Source organism: Leptodactylus fuscus, chromosome 6 (assembly GCF_031893055.1).
Source record: "Leptodactylus fuscus isolate aLepFus1 chromosome 6, aLepFus1.hap2, whole genome shotgun sequence".
NCBI lineage: Eukaryota > Metazoa > Chordata > Amphibia > Anura > Leptodactylidae > Leptodactylus > Leptodactylus fuscus.
In genome coordinates this window covers 40,823,432-40,842,532 of record NC_134270.1, presented here as the reverse complement: position 1 = coordinate 40,842,532, position 19,101 = coordinate 40,823,432, and the positions used below count along the sequence as shown (strand labels likewise).

The following is a 19,101-nucleotide window of genomic DNA, read 5'->3' as shown; positions in this document are numbered from 1 at the left end:
AGCCGCTCACTATATTACAGCCCTCATCGATCACACCCATCACTCAGGTTAATGGGCTCCGCTGCTTGCCTGATGATAATTAGAAAATTGCTCTGATTGGAACGTAAATAAAAATTTGTGCTTCTCATAAAAAGATTATTATTGGGAAATGTCTGTATATATGGTCACCGAGTAATTACATGACATATGACAATACTTAAGTGAAGAAAGATGGTGTGTCCTATCCATGCAATGAGTAAAATATATGTCCCGTCAGAGCTCTGCTGGCCCATCACCGGGGTATCCTCTAGTGGGCTAAGGCCTGATAACATAATGGACGCCAACTGCAAGATCCAGAAGAGTGTATAATGCAATGAAAGGGGACATGCACTGTATAGATGTGTGGTGAGCACCCAGTCACCTCTGATCTGATGGACTTACAAGAACACTAAAGACATAAAATTCACCACAAAAAAGAGGAAAAAATAGCACTTCCTCCCTTTGTTTTTCCTTTCCTGTGATCCTATTTTGTCTCTAGTTACAATTAAAACTGCAAAAAATATAATTCAATCTTCTCTGTCCCAGGAGATATGCCATGTCTCTGCCCCTTCTCCTCTTCATGTAAGACAACTGGCTGGTACAGGAGCCTCCCTGCTGTGTGCTCTCTCTCCGGTAGGACACACAGTTTAACTTCCACTCTTCTTTGTGAAGTCCCACCCCTTCAGTCAACCATTAGCCAACAATGGAGATCTGTAGGAGATTAACCCCATGTTCTCTAGAGGATTTCTAACTGATGTTTTGTTTTAAGATCACTATTATCATTTGCTTCCAGGTTTAGTGTTCCTTTAAGACGGTCCAGTATACCTTTGGTCCTTACAAACTTAGTTCTTACATGATAGATTTATATTTAAAAAAAAAAAAAAAAAACTGTGGCTACCGACCATTTCTAGCAACTGCTCGATCTCACATGGCAGTAGTGGTGCTTAATATGTTCTAGTTTTCGGCTGTGACTAGTATTGCAGCTTGGCCCTATCCACTTGAACTAGGCTGAGCTTCAATACCAGGCACTAGTACCAAGTACACCTGTTTTATCTCTTTTATAAATAAATTTAAAAAATGTGTCTGCGTGTGTATTATAGTGAGATTATAGTTGGGATCAAGCAGCAATATATGTATGCTGACACTGGGTCAGGTTGTATTGATAGGTTTGCTGGTATATAGAAAATAAGAAAAAAAACAGCAACAAACTAAAACCCTGATCTGTCCATCACTTACTAAACATTGAACAACCCTAGCTAGCAGCTGGAAAGCTTCTCCCTGCCAGCTCACAAACAAAACAACCTCTTGCTTATGTATCTCTCACACAGACTGGCTTTCTGTGACCCCAGACAGAGAGAGAAAGAGATTCTCTCGTAGCCTCTCTTAAATACCCACCCTCTCTCAATTAACTAATTAATTAATTAATTATACAGGTGAGGTCCTATGCCTGATACTTCACATAAGAAAGGAATCTGGGAGAAATATACCTCCCCTCCACAACCAAGCTTGCACTGATGTCACAATGTACATTGAAAATAAAAATTATATGTTTGTTCTTTTTCATGGTCAGACGACTAGACCAATCTTCACCAAATTTGGTATATCTGAATGACATGACCTTTGACAGTTCAATCTCCCACTAAGGGGTGCTTTCATACGGAGGGAGTCTACGCTCTGCTCATTCAGCCACGTAAACACGTGTCAAAGTGACCGCTTCAAACAGAATCCCATAGACTTCAATGTGTGCCGGTCTTACGCGCGCTACACATTGAAATCAATGGGTTTAAAAGCCTACCATTGATTTCAATGTGTAGCGCGCGTAAGAGCGGCACACATTGTAGTCTATGGGATTCTGTTATGCAGTGGTCACTTTGACATGTGTTTACGTGTCTGAATGAGCGGAGCGTAAACTCCATTTGAAAGCACCCTTATTTCTCATTGTTTGTGTGATCTTTAAGAAATGACATGCTACACCATAAAACATATTTTCTTCCTTACTTACTTTTCTTTATGGCTGGACATGTCCATATATGTGTTTCACATGATGACCAGCTCTTTAAAACAACACAAGTGTGTGGTATTCTGTCACAAGATGATATGCTATATGTGTGCCCATCCAATGATTATCTTGTACATTGTAGCTGCCATGGATTTTGCTAGCCTGTCACAATACATTATTGAATTGGTTTCAAAAGATATTTCCTTAAAGGGGTTGTCCCATCACAAGGATCCTATCTATACTGCTTGTTAATGTGGATGTAAGACTTTTCCTAAATACACTGCTTCAGCAAAACTGCTTTGTTTGGCCACTATATTACTTTATTCAATTCATTGTTGACACAGCCCTTGACTTATCTGCTCAAAAGTCAAGTGATGTATCTGCCTGCTCTCAGGGGGGAGGGAGGAGGGGCTAAGTGCACGGGAGCGAGCCTGTGTTTCTAGCTATTCCTGTGTCTGCACCACGTGACCTACCTCCCTACTATCAGATAGAGGAGAGGAGCTGCTTGCATTTCTGGACTCGTCTTCTGTTCTCCCATTTATCAGGTTAGCTAATTCAATTGTGTTCATTATGGCAGAGACAAGCAGTATTGTGCATATAGTGTTGTTTGAAGACCTTTGATGACATCACAGGCCCTTCAGCCGCCCCATAGGATCACGCTATGTGGTGGGCGGAGCTACACACTAATTTGGGGGCGGAGCTAAACGGCAGGTTGCAAGAAACCCCGCCCACCAAATGATGGAAGAAAGAAGATTTTACAGCAGTGAAGACTGATGAGTATGCGACGTGAGAATATCCCATTAACTAAAGCAAACTAAGGCACAAGCGGGCACATCTGTACTTCAAAGGGGCAATAATGTATCATGGAAAATCTGCTTTATTGGCAAATATCCAATGGTCTAAAGGTAACTATTTTGCTGTTTTCTTTTGTAAAGGCTAAACGAAGGGAAGAAATCATTGCCCTGCTGAAAAGGCAAAGAGAAGATCGAATTAAGGTATGAGATCATTCCATAAATACTGAGGACTTGTATGAGGTATACAGTCACTAAGACTCCTCCTTAGAGGAAACCTATAGAGTATAATTATAAATGATTTGGAATAATAGATTTAATATGACTGTCGTGCATTGGTTCTATATAAAAGCACTGTTCTCGTCTTTTTGTTGCCACCACTATGGGGCCAACTGAACAGGATATGGCAGGGGTGTCCAAACTTAAGGTCGCAATGACATAATGTGCAGCTCATGGGTGCCCTATGGTAGACCAAGAGGGAAGAGGTGCTGCAAGCATGACCCTGGATAGGCATTAGCAAACCTCCACTTCCTATTAAAGAGCAATGTGGATCCAGTAGGGTCCCCTAAAGTCAACAGTGCTGGCAGGCTGGGTAAAATTAGAACATGGGCCACATTTGGTCTGTGGGCAGGATGTTGGACATGCCTGCTGTAAAGTTAATGAATTCGGATGCTATTGCTACCTCTGCCCCCCTATGGCTATTTCCTTAGGGTTAACCACATGTCTATTACTTATTATAGAGATACCTAAAGAGACTCAGATACACGGCAGCTTTATAAGCACTGACTTCTTTATTTAGTTTATTCAAGATGATAAATGTAGATGTTTCCAGAAGAATTCAGGGCACTAATTCTTAAAGGCGGCCTTCATGATGATGGGTGCGGGGCTTGGTGATGATACTTGGACGGCGAGATGATAATTATTGGGCTGAGCTGGCAAAAGGCGGCTGTTGAAAGTGCTTGGTGAATGTCAAGTCCAGTGGTGAGAACAGAGACTGAGTCCAAATCTACCTCAGGAAATCCATGTTAGGAACCTGATGCAACAAATAACTCTGTAAGACCTGGACAACTAGAATTCCCAAGCGCTGAGAAAAAAACAGTCCAGGGTGTGCTACACTCTCCTAACCGGAGTGGAACCAGGCCCTGGAGTTCTTCACCAGAGCTCCTGATGGTGGAGTTGGACTTGATAAAAGTCTGAGGCTCAGATCCGCAACTGTCCAGAGAGTGACACACACCCAGCGAATCCCAAGTAGGAGGACCTAGAAGAACCCAGACATTAACCTTAGAGTGAAGTCTAGAGGAGCAGGAGGGTAATCCAAGGGAGTCACACAGATACCCAGGGAGCAAATACATGGTCAAACAAGCCAAGTCGATAACTGGAGTTCATGTGGTAGCAGAGGCAGAAGCCTAGTCAGGGAAGCCGGGTCATACACACAAGGTCAACGGAGTAGCCAAATCAGGTTCCAAAAGGGAGGTCCGATGGAAACCAAAGGTCATACACAGGAGGTCAGGAAGGTGCCAAATCAGGATCACGGAGGAGAGGTCTGTAAAGCAAGCCGGGTCATACACATCCAAGGAAATCCAGCTACAGGGAAAGAGGCAGGACAGGAGACAGGGAACTGGATAGACTCGTCACTAGGGGAGCTCATACTGCAGGGAAATGAATAACCAACTGACCACCCTGACCCTGGAAGGTGCCGGTCCCAGCGCTAGGGGGAAACCGGAACCTCCGTAGACTGAAGCGGATTCTTGTCCAGCAGACATTCCGGTGCTGAATAGGGATCGGGTTGGGCGCCTCCACGCAGCACAGTGGAGGCCACGGCCCATCCTAACAGTCCACTTCTTCAGCGAATATGTCTGACTGCAGAAAAGTTGAGTGAAAATCATATCCAAGGTGAGTGCAGCAGGAAATCCACTTATTAGGTGAAAGCATCTGACTGCAGAAAGTCTGGTGAAGTCAAATCCGAGAGCCAGAGCAGAGACCAGCCGGTAATCTGCCTCTTGCTGCAGCAGGAAATTCAATTACTCAGGAAAGAAAGTCCGGTGAGGGTCAAGTCCAGTGAATATGTCTCTGAAGCACAGGTCATCTGGAGGATTAGATTCGCGCCTCTTCACACAATACTACACAGGGAGGTTTAGATACGTGCCTCTGCACACAGTACCACAAGCCGTAGGATTAGATATATGCATCAGCACACAGTACCATACGCTGGAGAATTAGATAGACGGCTCTGCACAGAGTACCACATATTAGAGTTTTATTCCAGGTTTGCATAGCAAGCCAGCCATTTTTCTTCACTCCTGTATGTCAGCTTTAAAGAAGCAGAGCACTGTGGATGACACTGTTACACAAGGTCACATTCACACAGCTTTACTCCAGGTATCCATAACAACTGATCACAGGTTTTTCACTGATATCAAAAATGAGATGCACATGACGCTTATGAACATACACACAAACAACTTACAAAATACACCAGTGCAAAATTGGACAATTCTTATGGGGCCACTACACAAACAAAAAATGTAATATACCCTTGGGAAGCTGGGTCCTCCTGCTGGTAAACCTATATATCACACATCTCAGCTTCTCTCCATCATATAAACCTATATATCACAGAGCTCAGCTTCCCTCCTCTATCATAGAACCCTATATATCACAGAGCTCAGCTTCTCTCCTCTATCATATAACCCTATATATCACAGAGCTCAGCTTCTCTCCTCTATCATATAACCCTATATATCACAGAGCTCAGCTTCTCTCCTCTATCATATAACCCTATATATCACACAGCTCAGCTTCTCTCCTCTATCATATAACCCTATATATCACACATCTCAGCTTCTCTCCCTCTATCATATAAACCTATATATCACAGAGCTCAGCTTCTCTCCTCTATCATATAACCCTATGTATCACAGGGCTCAGCTTCTCTCCTCTATCATATAACCCTATATATCACAGAGCTCAGCTTCTCTCCCTCTATCATATAAACCTATATATCACACATCTCAGCTTCTCTCCCTCTATCATATAACCCTATATATCACAGAGCTCAGCTTCTCTCCCTCTATCATATAATCCTATATATCACAGAGCTCAGCTTCTCTCCTCTATCATATAATCCTATATATCACAGAGCTCAGCTTCTCTCCCTCTATCATATAACCCTATATATTACAGAGCTCAGCTTCTCTCCCCCATCATATAACCCTATATATCACAGAGCTCAGCTTCTCTCCTCTATCATATAACCCTATATATCACAGGGCTCAGCTTCTCTCCCTCTATCATATAACCCTATATATCACAGAGCTCAGTTTCTCTTCCCTATCATATACCCCATATATCACAGGGCTCAGCTTCTCTCCTCTATCATATACCCCATATATCACAGAGTTCAGCTTCTCTCCTCTATCATATAACCCTATATATCACAGAGCTCAGCTTCTCTCCTCTATCATATAACCCTATATATCACAGAGCTCAGCTTCTCTCCCCCATCATATACTGCTTTCACATTGAGCAGCAGAAATCACGGGATCAGGTTAACCCTGGGAGAGAGGTCAGATTCAAGCCTCATCATTTCCTACTATTTGTTTTAATTGGTGTCCCAGCACAGAATTATAATCTAATAGGTAAATCCCACATAAAATCTGTAGTTTTACAGTCAGGCAGAGGGCAGCCCATTGCTCTATAAATCTCCATAGGGCAGTAAGGTATGCTCCTCTAGTATGTGCTGACTGTAAAGCAATTTTCACTTATTGTAATAAACCATTTGCATTAGATTTAACAAGGAAATGCATTGCTCGCAGATTGATACTGCAGCACAGCGGACTGGGATGTGCTGTATCAATCTGCCAGCGTTACTACAGCTGCTATCAGTGATTTATGAAACCATTGCTCTGCCATTTGCCGCCTGCCATCCTGATCCTTATTGATCTCTCTTTAAATTTGGTATTAATAATACATTGTAGGTTATCCCATTGCAGGACGGCTGCAGCTGTAATTACCGCCGTAGCTTTCGTCTGTTGGATCGTTTTTCTGATCAATGTTTAGTGTTTGTAAACACAATAGAAAAATGGCAGAAAACATATTGCTCCTCTGGCTGGACAAGCCGACTGGCGCATACACAAGAGCACTTAAGTGGCATGATGGCACCCGCACCTTGGCACCTAAAAATGGGATGATGGATAAAATGAATGCCAGCCCACCTACTGAAGAGCTGATGTGATTTATATAGAACTGCTCAATTTAAGGGGGGCAGGTAGCCAATACATCTGCATAAGTTATTTTTTGCAGTTCTTAGTAGTGATGTTAGTACATCCTTGCTGACTCTTTAAATTTCTTCTTAGCTCATCAGAAGTATAGGAAGGAGTTCAGAAAACTTAGCTGAGTTGTATAAGTTTCACTTAAAGGGGTATTCCCATGAACATAATCATATCTATATTAGAGATGAGCGAGTACTGTTGGGATCAGCCGATCCGAACAGCACGCTCCATAGAAATGAATGGCTGCACCTGGTACTTCCGCTTTAACGGCGGCCGGCCGCTTAACCCCCCGCGTGCCGGCTACGTCCATTCATTTCTATGCGAACATGCTGTTCGGATCGGCTGATCCAAACAGTACTCGCTCATCTCTAATCTATATCCCTATATATAAAAATGAGTTTCTGTCTGTCTGTTCTTTATGCGCGACCAAACGACTGGACCGATCCTCACTACAGGTTTTTTTTTACTGATCACATGACACCTATGGACCAATGGAAACTCGCAGGTTCATCAGACTTCACCTACTCCCTGCTTTACACCAGGTTTCCATAACAATCAACCTTTTCTTATTGGGCCACTACACAAACAAAAAATGAAATATACCCGGGGCAACACGGTGGCTCAGTGGTTAGCACTGTAGCCTTGCAGTGCTGGAGTCCTGGGTTCGAATCCCGTCAGGAACAACATCTGCAAGGAGTTTGTATGTTCTCCCCGTGTTTGTGTGGATTTCCTCCCATTCTACAAAAGGCATACTGATAAGGGAAAAAAAATGTACATTGTGATCCCTATATGGGGCTCACAATCTACATAAAAAAAGAAAGAAATATACCCGTGCAAAGCCAGGCCCTTCTGCTAGTTTGTAGATAATTATAAGTTAAACATTTTTGCAAATATAAGTAGTTAAAAATTCAGAGTTTTAAAGATTTCTTTAACCATCTTAGTGGTGACAGTCTGTTATCTTGATCGGTTGCCAATGGATACAACCACAAATGCAGAAACTTTCTATGTTCTGGGACTGGTCTGGAACCCAGCCATGATATTCTTATTGAAGCAGGGTCATCAGACAGGGACACTACATGTATAGATAAGATATAAGATATATAAGATAAGATAAAGATATATAAGATATAATTATATATTATATAATATTGATATACCGTATTTTTCGGACTATAAGACGCACTGGACTATAAGGTTTTAGAGGAGGAAAATAGGGAAAAAAATTTTGAAGCAAAAAATGGTAAAATATTTAATATATGGGAGTTGTAGTTTTGCAACAGCTGCAAGGCCACATTGACAGGTGACCCTGCAGCTGTATGGGGACGCATAGAGTGTTTGTTTTGCGGGGCCAGCTGTACTTTTTAGTTATACCATTTTGGGGAATATCTATTGCTTAGATCACCTTGTATTGAAAAAAAAACCCGGTGGTTTATGGGATATATATATATATATATATATATATATATTTATATATATATATATATTTTTTTTTTTTTCTAGGGACAGGAGGTGATTTAGAACTTTTATTTATATTTTTAAAGCTTTTTTTTTTTTTTTTACTATTTTATTCCCCCCTGGGGGCTTGAACCTGCGGTCACTTGATTGCAAGTCCCATAGACGGCAATACAACTGTATTGCCGTCTATGGGACATTCTGTCTATTAGTATTACGGCTGGTCATAGAGACCAGCCGCAATACTAATACAGCAGTGACAGGCCGGGGAGCCTCATTAGGCTCCCGGCTGTCACCCGGACAGGTCGGCTCCTGCGATATCGCCGCGCAGGAGCCGGCCTGCAACTTCACAGGTACGGGGCCGGTGGGGACCGGCCCCGGGGGAGAAGGGGCCACCGATACTGACCCGGCATCCGCTGTACTAGAGAGGCGGATGCCGGGGAGGGATAGACGCAGGCACAGGTGCCGGGCCTGAGACATCGGTGCGCTCCACTGTCCTGCATGAAGCCGCTGGCTTCATGCAGGGCACAGGTGCGCAGCGATGTCTCAGGCCCCGGCGTCTATCCCTTGCCGGCATCCGTCTCTCTATTACAGCGGATGCCAGGCGCCACATTCGGACTATAAGACGCACCCTTCTTTTCCCCCCAAATTTGGGGGGGAAAAAGTGCGTCTTATAGTCCGAAAAATACAGTATATTAGATAAGATATAAAGATATATAAGATAAGATATCCCAAAACACAATAAGCAAATCATAGCTAATTTTCTGACCTTAGAAAGATCTTGCATTGATGGTCGTATCCACTATAACCGATCAAGACAACAAGACTGTGACCACAAGATATTTACAGAAAATCTTTAAAACTCTGAAAAATGTTAAATTACTTATATTTGCAAAAATTTTAAACTTTTAATTCTCTACAAATTTAAAAATGGTTATATTCATGGGAATCCCCCTTTTAGGCTGAAGCCCCATGTTGCAGAAACACAGCTTTTTTTTGTTGCAGATTTTACTGCAGTGTTTTGAGCCAAAGCCAGGATTGGATTGAGCACAAGGCTGAAGTATAGGAGTTTCCTATATATTTCCCATTCCTTGTGTAGACACTCTTGGCTTTGGCTCAAAAAACCGCAGCAAAATCTGCAACAAAAAAAGCTATTTCCACAACGTCAGGCCTCAGCCTATAGGAGGAGCAGAAAATTAGGAAAACATGGCTGCTTTAGGAATAGTACCACACCCGTCCATGAGATATGTCTCCTATAGCAGTTTAGCTTCATAGAAGTAAATGAATCACTGCACACTTCAGAATCTCTGACTTATCCCTCCCTCCTCTCCTTTCCCCTTTGCTCCTTGTTTGTCTCCCCCTCTTCTGACGTCTTGGTTGTCATATTTTTATTCCCTTGTTGGCGTTACATTTATTGTTTTTACTCCCTGGTATTTCAGATTTCTTTTCTATTATTTACCTTTAAAACTTTAATAAAAACTACAATCATAAAGAAGTAAATGGAACTGCAATACCACCCACAACCTTTAGAGCGGAGTGGTGCTGTTGTTAGAAGAAAACAGACATATTTTTCTAATCTTGTGTAATCTTTTCAATTTCAGTATCAGTGGTTAAGGCTAAGGCCCCATGGGATGATTCGCAGCACTAAAGCGCTGCGGGAAAAAAACGCGGCGGGATTGCATTGTGGTTCTTCCCGCAGTGCTTTGAACAGAAAGTTCACATAGGTTTCCTCTGCAGACTTTCTGTTATCATTATATCTACGGGAAAGCTGCCGGCGTTTCCATAGATATAATTGACACGCTGCGATTTCCAAAATCACAGCAGTTTGGGATATCACAGTGTGTTCGCGCTGTGGATTTTAACGCAAAGTGGGCATGGGATTCACATGAATCCCACCACTTTGCTGTTACTGTATAATGCCGCGATTTTTCCTGTGGCGTTTCCAGCCCTAAAGGGGTTTTCTGGGCCCAAATAGAGTGTTCACAGGATGGGATCTGACACCTGGGCCCTCCGCAGAGCAACTGTTATGTATTGAAAGGAGGTGCAGTATTGTAAGCGGCCATTTTCTCGTGGCCTCTGGGCATGCGCAGTCTGCTCTGCCCGAGGCCAAGGCCTAGAAGTCTGAAACCTGCGCCAGAAGAAGAGGATGAAGAGGACACTGCTGAAGAAGATGGAGGCGGCGCTGGTGAGAGATCTCATTTGCATACTGACAAAATCCGAGATTCCTACGGAGCGGTGGCGCAGAGAAGACAACGAAAGGTAGGAGAAGAATAGCCTTTCTTAAGGCTATTCTGACGTGTTACTCAGAAAATAAAGTGTTTGAAAGATAGGATCCCTTTAAGTATGGACACTCAGCTGTAGTAAAGTGCAGAAGGTGGAGCTTTCTATTTCAAGCTCCATCCCTTGTATAGTTCTGGTGACACAAGCTCCTTAGAACAGCTGATTGGTGAGGGTACCAGGCGTCAGACCCCACGGATCATCAGTATAAAATTCCCAGAAAAACCTTTTAAGTCCAAGCATGACAGACCCATGATGGAAAGTGTCACTTTAAATAAAGCGTGCTTTAGCTCACAGGGATGGGAGCCATCAGACACTTGTGACAGTCTCTTATGTGTCTTTCTGCCATCCCTGTCTCTCTCTGGTCCCGTACTGTCAGCAGTGTTGAGCATATTTCTTCTTCTGGTGCACAGGGTTACAGTAAGTGCAATATAAATCCAATGGAATTTCAGTTTCGAGACAGATAAATGCAGTTCAGACAGTCCAGTCCACTCATTTTCCTGTCTGCTGTAAAACAACAGACTGCATTTCATAATTGACTTGTTTTTTATATTTAGGATGATTTTATTTGGATCTAAAAGCTTTATAATATCTTCTTGCTGTAGCCACGGGTCTCTTCACACAGTCCAGTGTATGTAACACAGGCTCTTTCTGCATTCAGAATATTCATTTGGATAATATTTTTGATAAATAATAATAATTAGATCATTACAATTTTATGTTTCTATTCCTTTCCCGTATAGGCATTGAAATTGTAGATAAAGGGGTTTTGCCGCTACAGACACGTATTCCCTATCCACAGAAGAGGGGATACGTGTTAGATGGCTTAGGGCCTGTCATCGGGTCCCCCAAAGGCTTAAAACCCCATAAAAGTGAATGGGGCACCTATCACTCTGGCGTTCCATTCGCTACTAGGCCATAGGGGGATTCCTCATAGGAAAGCTCCACGAGGCCCCCAATTCTTGAGATAAGTTCAGGTTGCACTGACCTCTGTCAGACATTGATGGACAGTCAAACATACAGACAGCGATATGTCATCGTATGCCTTTTCAGTTATATATATATATATCTGCCAAAATATACCACTATAGGGCTTGTTGGGGCTGACGAGTGCCAACATCTCGCAACCAAAAGGACACCCTTTGACGTATGTTTTCCCATTAAAGTATACCGATAATGGCAGATTTTTCTGGTGTATACTTTGACAGTACAGCCTTACTTCTGCTCGTAAGAACAGAGATTTAGGCAGTGGATGTGTTTTTGGGATGTGCTAGCAATATGATTGCCTATTATCTAGTAAAGATTTAACAAAGCTGAACCTTCCCTTTAACTAACCTTGCCTTTGATTCATGTGTGTTACATTGTATCACTCTCTTCTGTGCAGAAAGAACTTGTGTCTTTGGACCATAAACCAAATATCCGAATGGATGAGCGAAGGTGAGTTGGTTTATTATATTTAGGCATCTAAAACACTGTATAGAGAAATGAGTTTTTTCACCAAAGAAATATATGACACAGGAGATGCCAGTAATATCTGATACATGAGGGTCCCTGGGTGCAGTGGTGGTCCATACTGTCCTCACTATAGCTAAATAAACATAGAGCAGCACAATGGCAGCAGGGAGACTTAAAGGGAATACCTAAGAAATTATTATTTATTATTATTATTGGGGGTGAACAGGTGGTCCCCAGCCTGGATCAGCTGTATGGGGTCACTTCCGATGCCCATAGCATATACAACAGAGAGCCAAAAGCCGATGGCTCTATATGACTACTATAAAGGGGACCGGGGCCAACCTGCTTCTGACCCTGTGTTGTTTAGTACGAGGGCCGTGTGGGGGCCACCGGTCACAAGTATAGTATAGTAATAGAGTTCGTATTGGAATAGCCTTTTTTAAAAAACAAAACAAAAAAACAAAACAATAAATAAATTTTCAGCTGTTTTGAGAAATTTTGTAATAAAATAACATGTAGTTCACAATGAGTGAATGAAGATCGTTAGTGTTACTGAACTGTCGCTAATTTTGCATAAATCAATACTACAGAAACTATGTAATATATATCATATCAAGAAAAATGGGTTTTTTTTATTCATATTACTAGCTTCTGCCCACGACTTCATCTGCGGGTTGTTGGTGTTGATGATCTGCCTATATTCAGCAAATTGCCGCTGTCGATGGTTTGCCTGCTCCAGCATTTTGGTAGCTTACAAGCTGTCCTGCTGCTGACCTTGTTCCTCACAAAGTGCCTGTGATTGTTCCGGCATCTCAGCAGCTCGCTGGGACACCACATAATGAGCGTGTTGTTGGTTTTGATGATTCACCTGCGCCGGCGTTTCGACAGCTATCAAGCCGGCCTGCTGCTGAACTCATTCCTCATGTTGTGCCTGTGATTGTTACGGTATCTCAGCTGCTAGCTGCGACGCCATATAATGCATGTGTTGTTGGCGTTGATGATCCCCCTGAGCTCCAGTTGAGGAGAACTCTGTGATTTCAGACTTCCTTCATAACTCTCGTTGTTTGCGACAAATTAGATTTTCTTTTTCCAGGCATGTTGAAAATTGGCAAACTGCCAATTTGTATTAAAGTTGTTTTCCCATGTCAGTTTTTCAGCACTGCCTGGAGCAGATCAGATAATATGCAAAGGCATGAACACTGAGGGTTAGTGAGTGTTTACATAGAGAGATAACAGCCCTGGGACCTGAGATAAGGATGCTACAGGAGCAGTGTAATATAGTATGGGAACATAAATTTATAACAGTCGTGAAGCCATGTCGTTAACCGGTATAAAAAGTAACCTATATTTTAATCAAGGTTACAATCTATCTGTGTGCCAAATTTCATCCAAATCCGTTCAGCCATTTTTGCATGATTGGCACACAAACACACAAACTTTCACATTTATAATATTAGTAGGAAGTAGGATTGTTTTAACGCAATAATTAAAAGTTGGTAGATATAAGAAACTTAGTAATTTATGTTGTTAGAGAAAAACTGACACCCACTCTTGAAATCTCTGCTTAACCTGTCTTGCTAGCAAGATGTACTGAATTGAGAGAAGTATCAGATTACATAGAAGCTTATGGAGAGGCTGAGTGAGGAATGACACTGACAGAGACTGCTGCAATATAGTACTTAGGAAGGGGTTAACTAGAATGAGTAGGCTATATCTGACCTTCTAGCTGATATTTTCTCTATGGGGTGGCTCCATATGTGATCGGCTACTGCTGTAACAGGAGAGGATACGATAGACCAAGAGGCAAAGGATCAGGAATAGCTTGGTACCATTCGGGAATGGAGTGTAGTTAACTTAGTCCTCGTCCTCGTTGGTACAAACCGTATCTCTCTGCCAGTGTCTTGGATAGTGTTCCTAAGCCTAGCAGGGTTACAATATACAATACCTCCCCTCACATCTATCAGCTATTTGCTTTGTTCTGCCGGCATGACAAAGGCAGTGCTTTTAAGATAGGTGAATATGCGGGCGAGAGAAGTCTGTTAAGCGATTTTATTCCATAGGCTTCATTCTCTCGTCCAGGAACATTTCCCTATATTTTGTCTAAGTGTATACAGGTTGGACAGGGGGTATGATGGATGTGTAAAAAGAGACTTATGTCATCATTGCTCACATCTACCCTGCCTAGCTATCAACAAAATACACAGGACAAGCATTTTTATACCATTTATTTGTGTTGAACACATAAGGGTTTTGCACTCATAATAAAACAAGACATTTTTTAACAGTTCACAATTATTTATTAGCAGTGGCGTAACTAGGGATGGCGGGGCCCCGTGGCGAACTTTTGACATGCCCCCCCCCCCAACCGACGCCGAAGACCTCGACCGACCCCCTCCTCCGCACTCTATTATGTTCCTTAGTAAGCCCTGCACACAGTATTATGTCCATTAGTGTCCCCTGTACACAGTATTATCCCCAATAGTGTCCCCTGCACACACAGTATTATCGCCAATAGTGTCCCCTGCACACAGTATTATCCCCCATAGTGTCCCCTGCACACAGTATTATCCCCCATAGTGTCCCCTGCACACACAGTATTATCGCCAATAGTGTCCCCTGCACACAGTATTATCCCCCATAGTGTCCCCTGCACACAGTATTATCCCCAATAGTGTCCCCTGCACACACAGTATTATCGCCAATAGTGTCCCCTGCACACAGTATTATCCCCCATAGTGTCCCTGGGCCCTGCACACAGTATTAACCCCAATAGTGTCCCCGGCACACACAGTATTATCCCCAGTAGTGTCCCCTGCACACACAGTATTATCCCCAATAGTGTCCCCTGCACATAGTATTATCCCCCATAGTGTCCCCTGCACACACAGTATTATCCCCAATAGTGTCCCCTGCACACACAGTATTATCCCCAATAGTGTCCCCTGCACATAGTATTATCCCCAATAGTGTCCCCTGCACACACAGTATTATCCCCAATAGTGTCCCCTGCACACACAGTATTATCCCCAATAGTGTCCCCTGCACACACAGTATTATCCCCAATAGTGTCCCCTGCACACACAGTATTATCCCCAATAGTGTCCCCTGCACACACAGTATTAACCCCAATATTGTCCCCTTCACACACAGTATTAACTGCAATAATGTCCCCTGCACACAGTATTAACCCCAATTGTCCTGCTTTAATGACGTTGGACGTCACATGACCCGGGAAGCAGGCCCGGGTCATATGACGTCAGAGACGTCAGACACGAATGACTGAGGCCTGGCAGGATCGTGGAGAGGTAAGTAACAGTATTTTTTATGTTCCCTTACCTCTCCCGGTCCGCCGATCATTATACTCGGGGGTCTGCAAAGACCCCCGAGTATAATGATAGTGTTTGTGGGGCCCGGCCCAGCCAGGATCGGCAAGTAAATAGGGCCCGTAACGGCCTATTAAAAAAAAAAAAAAACGCAGCGGTAGCGGCTGTCACCGGGCCCCCAAATGGCCCGGGCCCTGTGGCAGCCGCCTCTGCGGTAGTTACGCCCTTGTTTATTAGGTTAACCTGTCTTGCTAGCAAGATGGACTGAACTGAGAGAAGTATCAGATTACATAGAAGCTTATGGAGCGAGGAAGAGTAGCAGAGGCCGAGTGAGGAATGACAGGCACTGTCAGAGGCTGCTGCAATATAGTAGTTAATAATAAGCAGAGTTACAGAAATATAAGCCATGTTGGGATCTAGGAAGACAGGTCCACGACAATAGAGGTAGCTCAATGAGACTTCAGACACATTCCACTCAAAAACTGAAGAAGAAAAATAAAGCAAACCATGCGTGCTCAGAATTGGAATAATGGTAAAAAAAAAAAAAAAAAAAATTTTTTACAGGAAATGCTATTTTCTGCATCAATATAAACTAAACAGTAGGCTTTTGGGATTATTTATGACCCCACAAACCCTTTAATGAAGGAAACCACATATATCTGCATTTATGGCTTTCCTGACTGCTGGTGTTTAGTCGTCACATCTGTGATCAGCTTTTATTTCATGCCTTTCACTGTGAAAATGAAATGAACTAAGGCTGAGGTTACTTGCCACAGTCTTACAGTACACGTCGTGTCTGTGTGAGGAGGACAAGACCTCGGTATTGATCCTGCAGCCATTTAATCAACATTGAGACAAAGATTTACCAACACTGCTGCTGTTCTAGGTGTGTTGGTCAATGGTAATAACATCACGTAACAAGAACAGGACTACAAATGTATCATTTATGGCGGTATTTGAAGTTACGCCAACTACGTATAATATTGGGAATCATTTAGTGTGAAGGCATAGACACGGTGCGCCCCCTTTGACTTCTGGTTAAATACAACCTCGGATGAACATCAGACAACAGATTGCACAATTAGGCTAAAATGGAAAATCTATTTGTAAAAAAAGTAAGTCCACCCCTTGAAGCTTGTAGAGTCACCTAAACCATATAAGTGTCCTCTCAATGTGACCACCTTCTACTAGCTAGAGTGAACTTCTACCGCTAAATGATCCTCTCCCATTCCCTATTATAGCGGGTTCACACCAGCACCCAGTCTCCGCTTTAGGCAATCCGGCAGGTTTCCGTCTTCTTCCCAAGAAACTAGACAGGGGAAGGAAATCCGGCTGTCAGTTTTCAGACCCATTCACTTGAATGGGTTTGCAGAGTGACTGCACATGAGTGACTTGTGCCTCTCCGCGGTGAAACTGTTTTGGTTTTTTTTAACCGGACACAAAGTCCTGCATGTCCGACTAAAAAAACGGTTTCGCAATGGAGAGGCACAAGATGCTCATGGGCGGTCACTCTGCAAACCCATTCAAGTGAATGGGTTTGAAAAGTGACTGCCGAGTTTCCGTACCTTGTCCAGTTTCTCGGGAAGAAGACGTAAACCCGCCGGATTGCCTAAAGTGGAGACCGGGTGCAGGTGTGAACCCGCCCTTACTGAGGTTCCCAACTAATAACAACTACTTAGGAACAATTATAATCTCCTCTCCAATCCACCACTCCTGGTCCAACACTTCCTAGATCCTTCACTGGTCTCTATGTCCTTGTCCATCTCATCATACAAGAATTGACCACCTAGCTTTGGCCAAATACAGCACTCTGATATCTCCGGCAGTCACATAGAAATTCCAGGAGTGACAGTATACCTGATCCATGCAGACTGGGCTACAAGGCACCACTGTTCTTGTGATCGGTAGGGGTCTGATCTGTAGCTGTATTCTTGAACAGATCACTTTAATCAGCAAAGAAATTTGGACCCATTTAGGTTAAATACACTCACTCATAGCTAGATTTTAGTTAATTGGCATCATTTTGTCAATGAGATTTCTAGATTTCTAGTTTTCTACACATTTAGCAGCCTCTAGTTGTCAGACTGAAGTACATATACTGCACAGTAGAATGGTATAGCCCATTGCCAGCCCTGTGTAATACATTTACGTGATAACACAACAGGACTGAACATGGAGGCGGTCATGTAGTACCGCTGGTATTTACTAAGCACCTGGATTACATACATGTGTTTGACTGGCACACAAGATACATCCATGGGAAAAGAAATCGGACCAATGGTGGAAACAGATCTTTATTTATAACTATTTCACTGTGTGTAGACTTCAATGGGTGTCTATTTGTAGGTGATTTGTAATATGTCTGTCTGTCTGTAGGAGTTTTGTAATATTGCTGTCTGTCTCTAGTTGATGTTGCTGTCTCTACACATATAGAAGAATATTACATGTTCTTCTCCACAGATACAATGAGATGATGCTGTAGTAATACTGTATATACTGTGTTCCTCAATACTATTATTGACTGCCTGGGTTCACATGCTTAATCCCATCTAATTCCCCTACAAATGCATTGCACAGGACTGAGAATGGACCATACCATTTTTTTTCTCCTACAGCACCAATAAAATAAGAATTTGAAAGCAAAATTTTAAATACAGGTATAATAGAAAAGTGTCTGCTATTCTATTCTGTACAGAAATACATTGCCATAGAAGCATAGTCTAGCGTTTCACTCTCCTGTTTTTTCTCTGCAGGTTACCCACACCGGATATAGATAAGGTGGAAGATATAGAGGCTGTGAGGAAGCTTCATTAACTGTACAGGGGGGGGAGGGCAAAGATTTCTCATTTTTGCTGTTTTCCTTTTATGCACTTAAAAGTCTTATTTAATGAATTGTATAAGTGAATATATAATAAAATGTAACATCTTATTTAACAGTCCAGTTATTGATTTTATCACAAATACACTCAAATGTGTGTTTGATACAAATGTATAGATTGTATTATCTCTGACTGACACTCTTTAAGACTTCATCCTTAAATTGAAAGTGACCACTGCAGGGTATGGGGAGGAAGGGGAGATCTGATAAATGGAGAAATAGTCTTTTTCTGTAATAAGATGTCTTACTTCTCATATTATTGATGTATAGGGAAAAAACTGAAATATCTACTCCTTAAAGGGGTTTTTACCATGAACATAGCCATATTTAAATTTGTAGATAATTAAAAGTTATCATTAACAAAAAATTCAGAGTTTTAAAGATTTTCTCTAGTGGTGACAGTCTACGGTCTGGATAATTTGTATTTGGCTACAGCCATGAATACAGAGACTTGTTGGAAACCCAGCCATGATTTCCTTATCCACTTGTGTCTGCACTGTCTGCCTATCTCTGTGTGAGGGATAATGAAATCATGGCTGGGTTTGTGACATGTCCCAGACCATAGAAAGTGCCTGTATTCATGGTCATATCAGTTGACCGCTTATCAAGACAACAGACTCTCACCACTAAGGGTAAG

General features: G+C 42.5%; 1 protein-coding gene across 1 annotated transcript in view; it reads left to right on the top strand.

Annotated features, from left to right (window-relative positions):
- HOATZ (HOATZ cilia and flagella associated protein) overlaps positions 1 to 18,412 on the top strand; it is a 37,042-nt gene extending 18,630 nt beyond the window's left edge. Inside the window, exons 4-6 of the mRNA XM_075279821.1 lie at positions 2,953 to 3,012; positions 12,193 to 12,245; positions 18,340 to 18,412. Coding sequence (XP_075135922.1) covers positions 2,953 to 3,012; positions 12,193 to 12,245; positions 18,340 to 18,400 — 174 coding nt within the window. The 3' untranslated portion in view covers positions 18,401 to 18,412. The remainder of the gene's footprint in view (positions 1 to 2,952; positions 3,013 to 12,192; positions 12,246 to 18,339) is intronic.
- Positions 18,413 to 19,101: the final 689 nt, after the last annotated feature.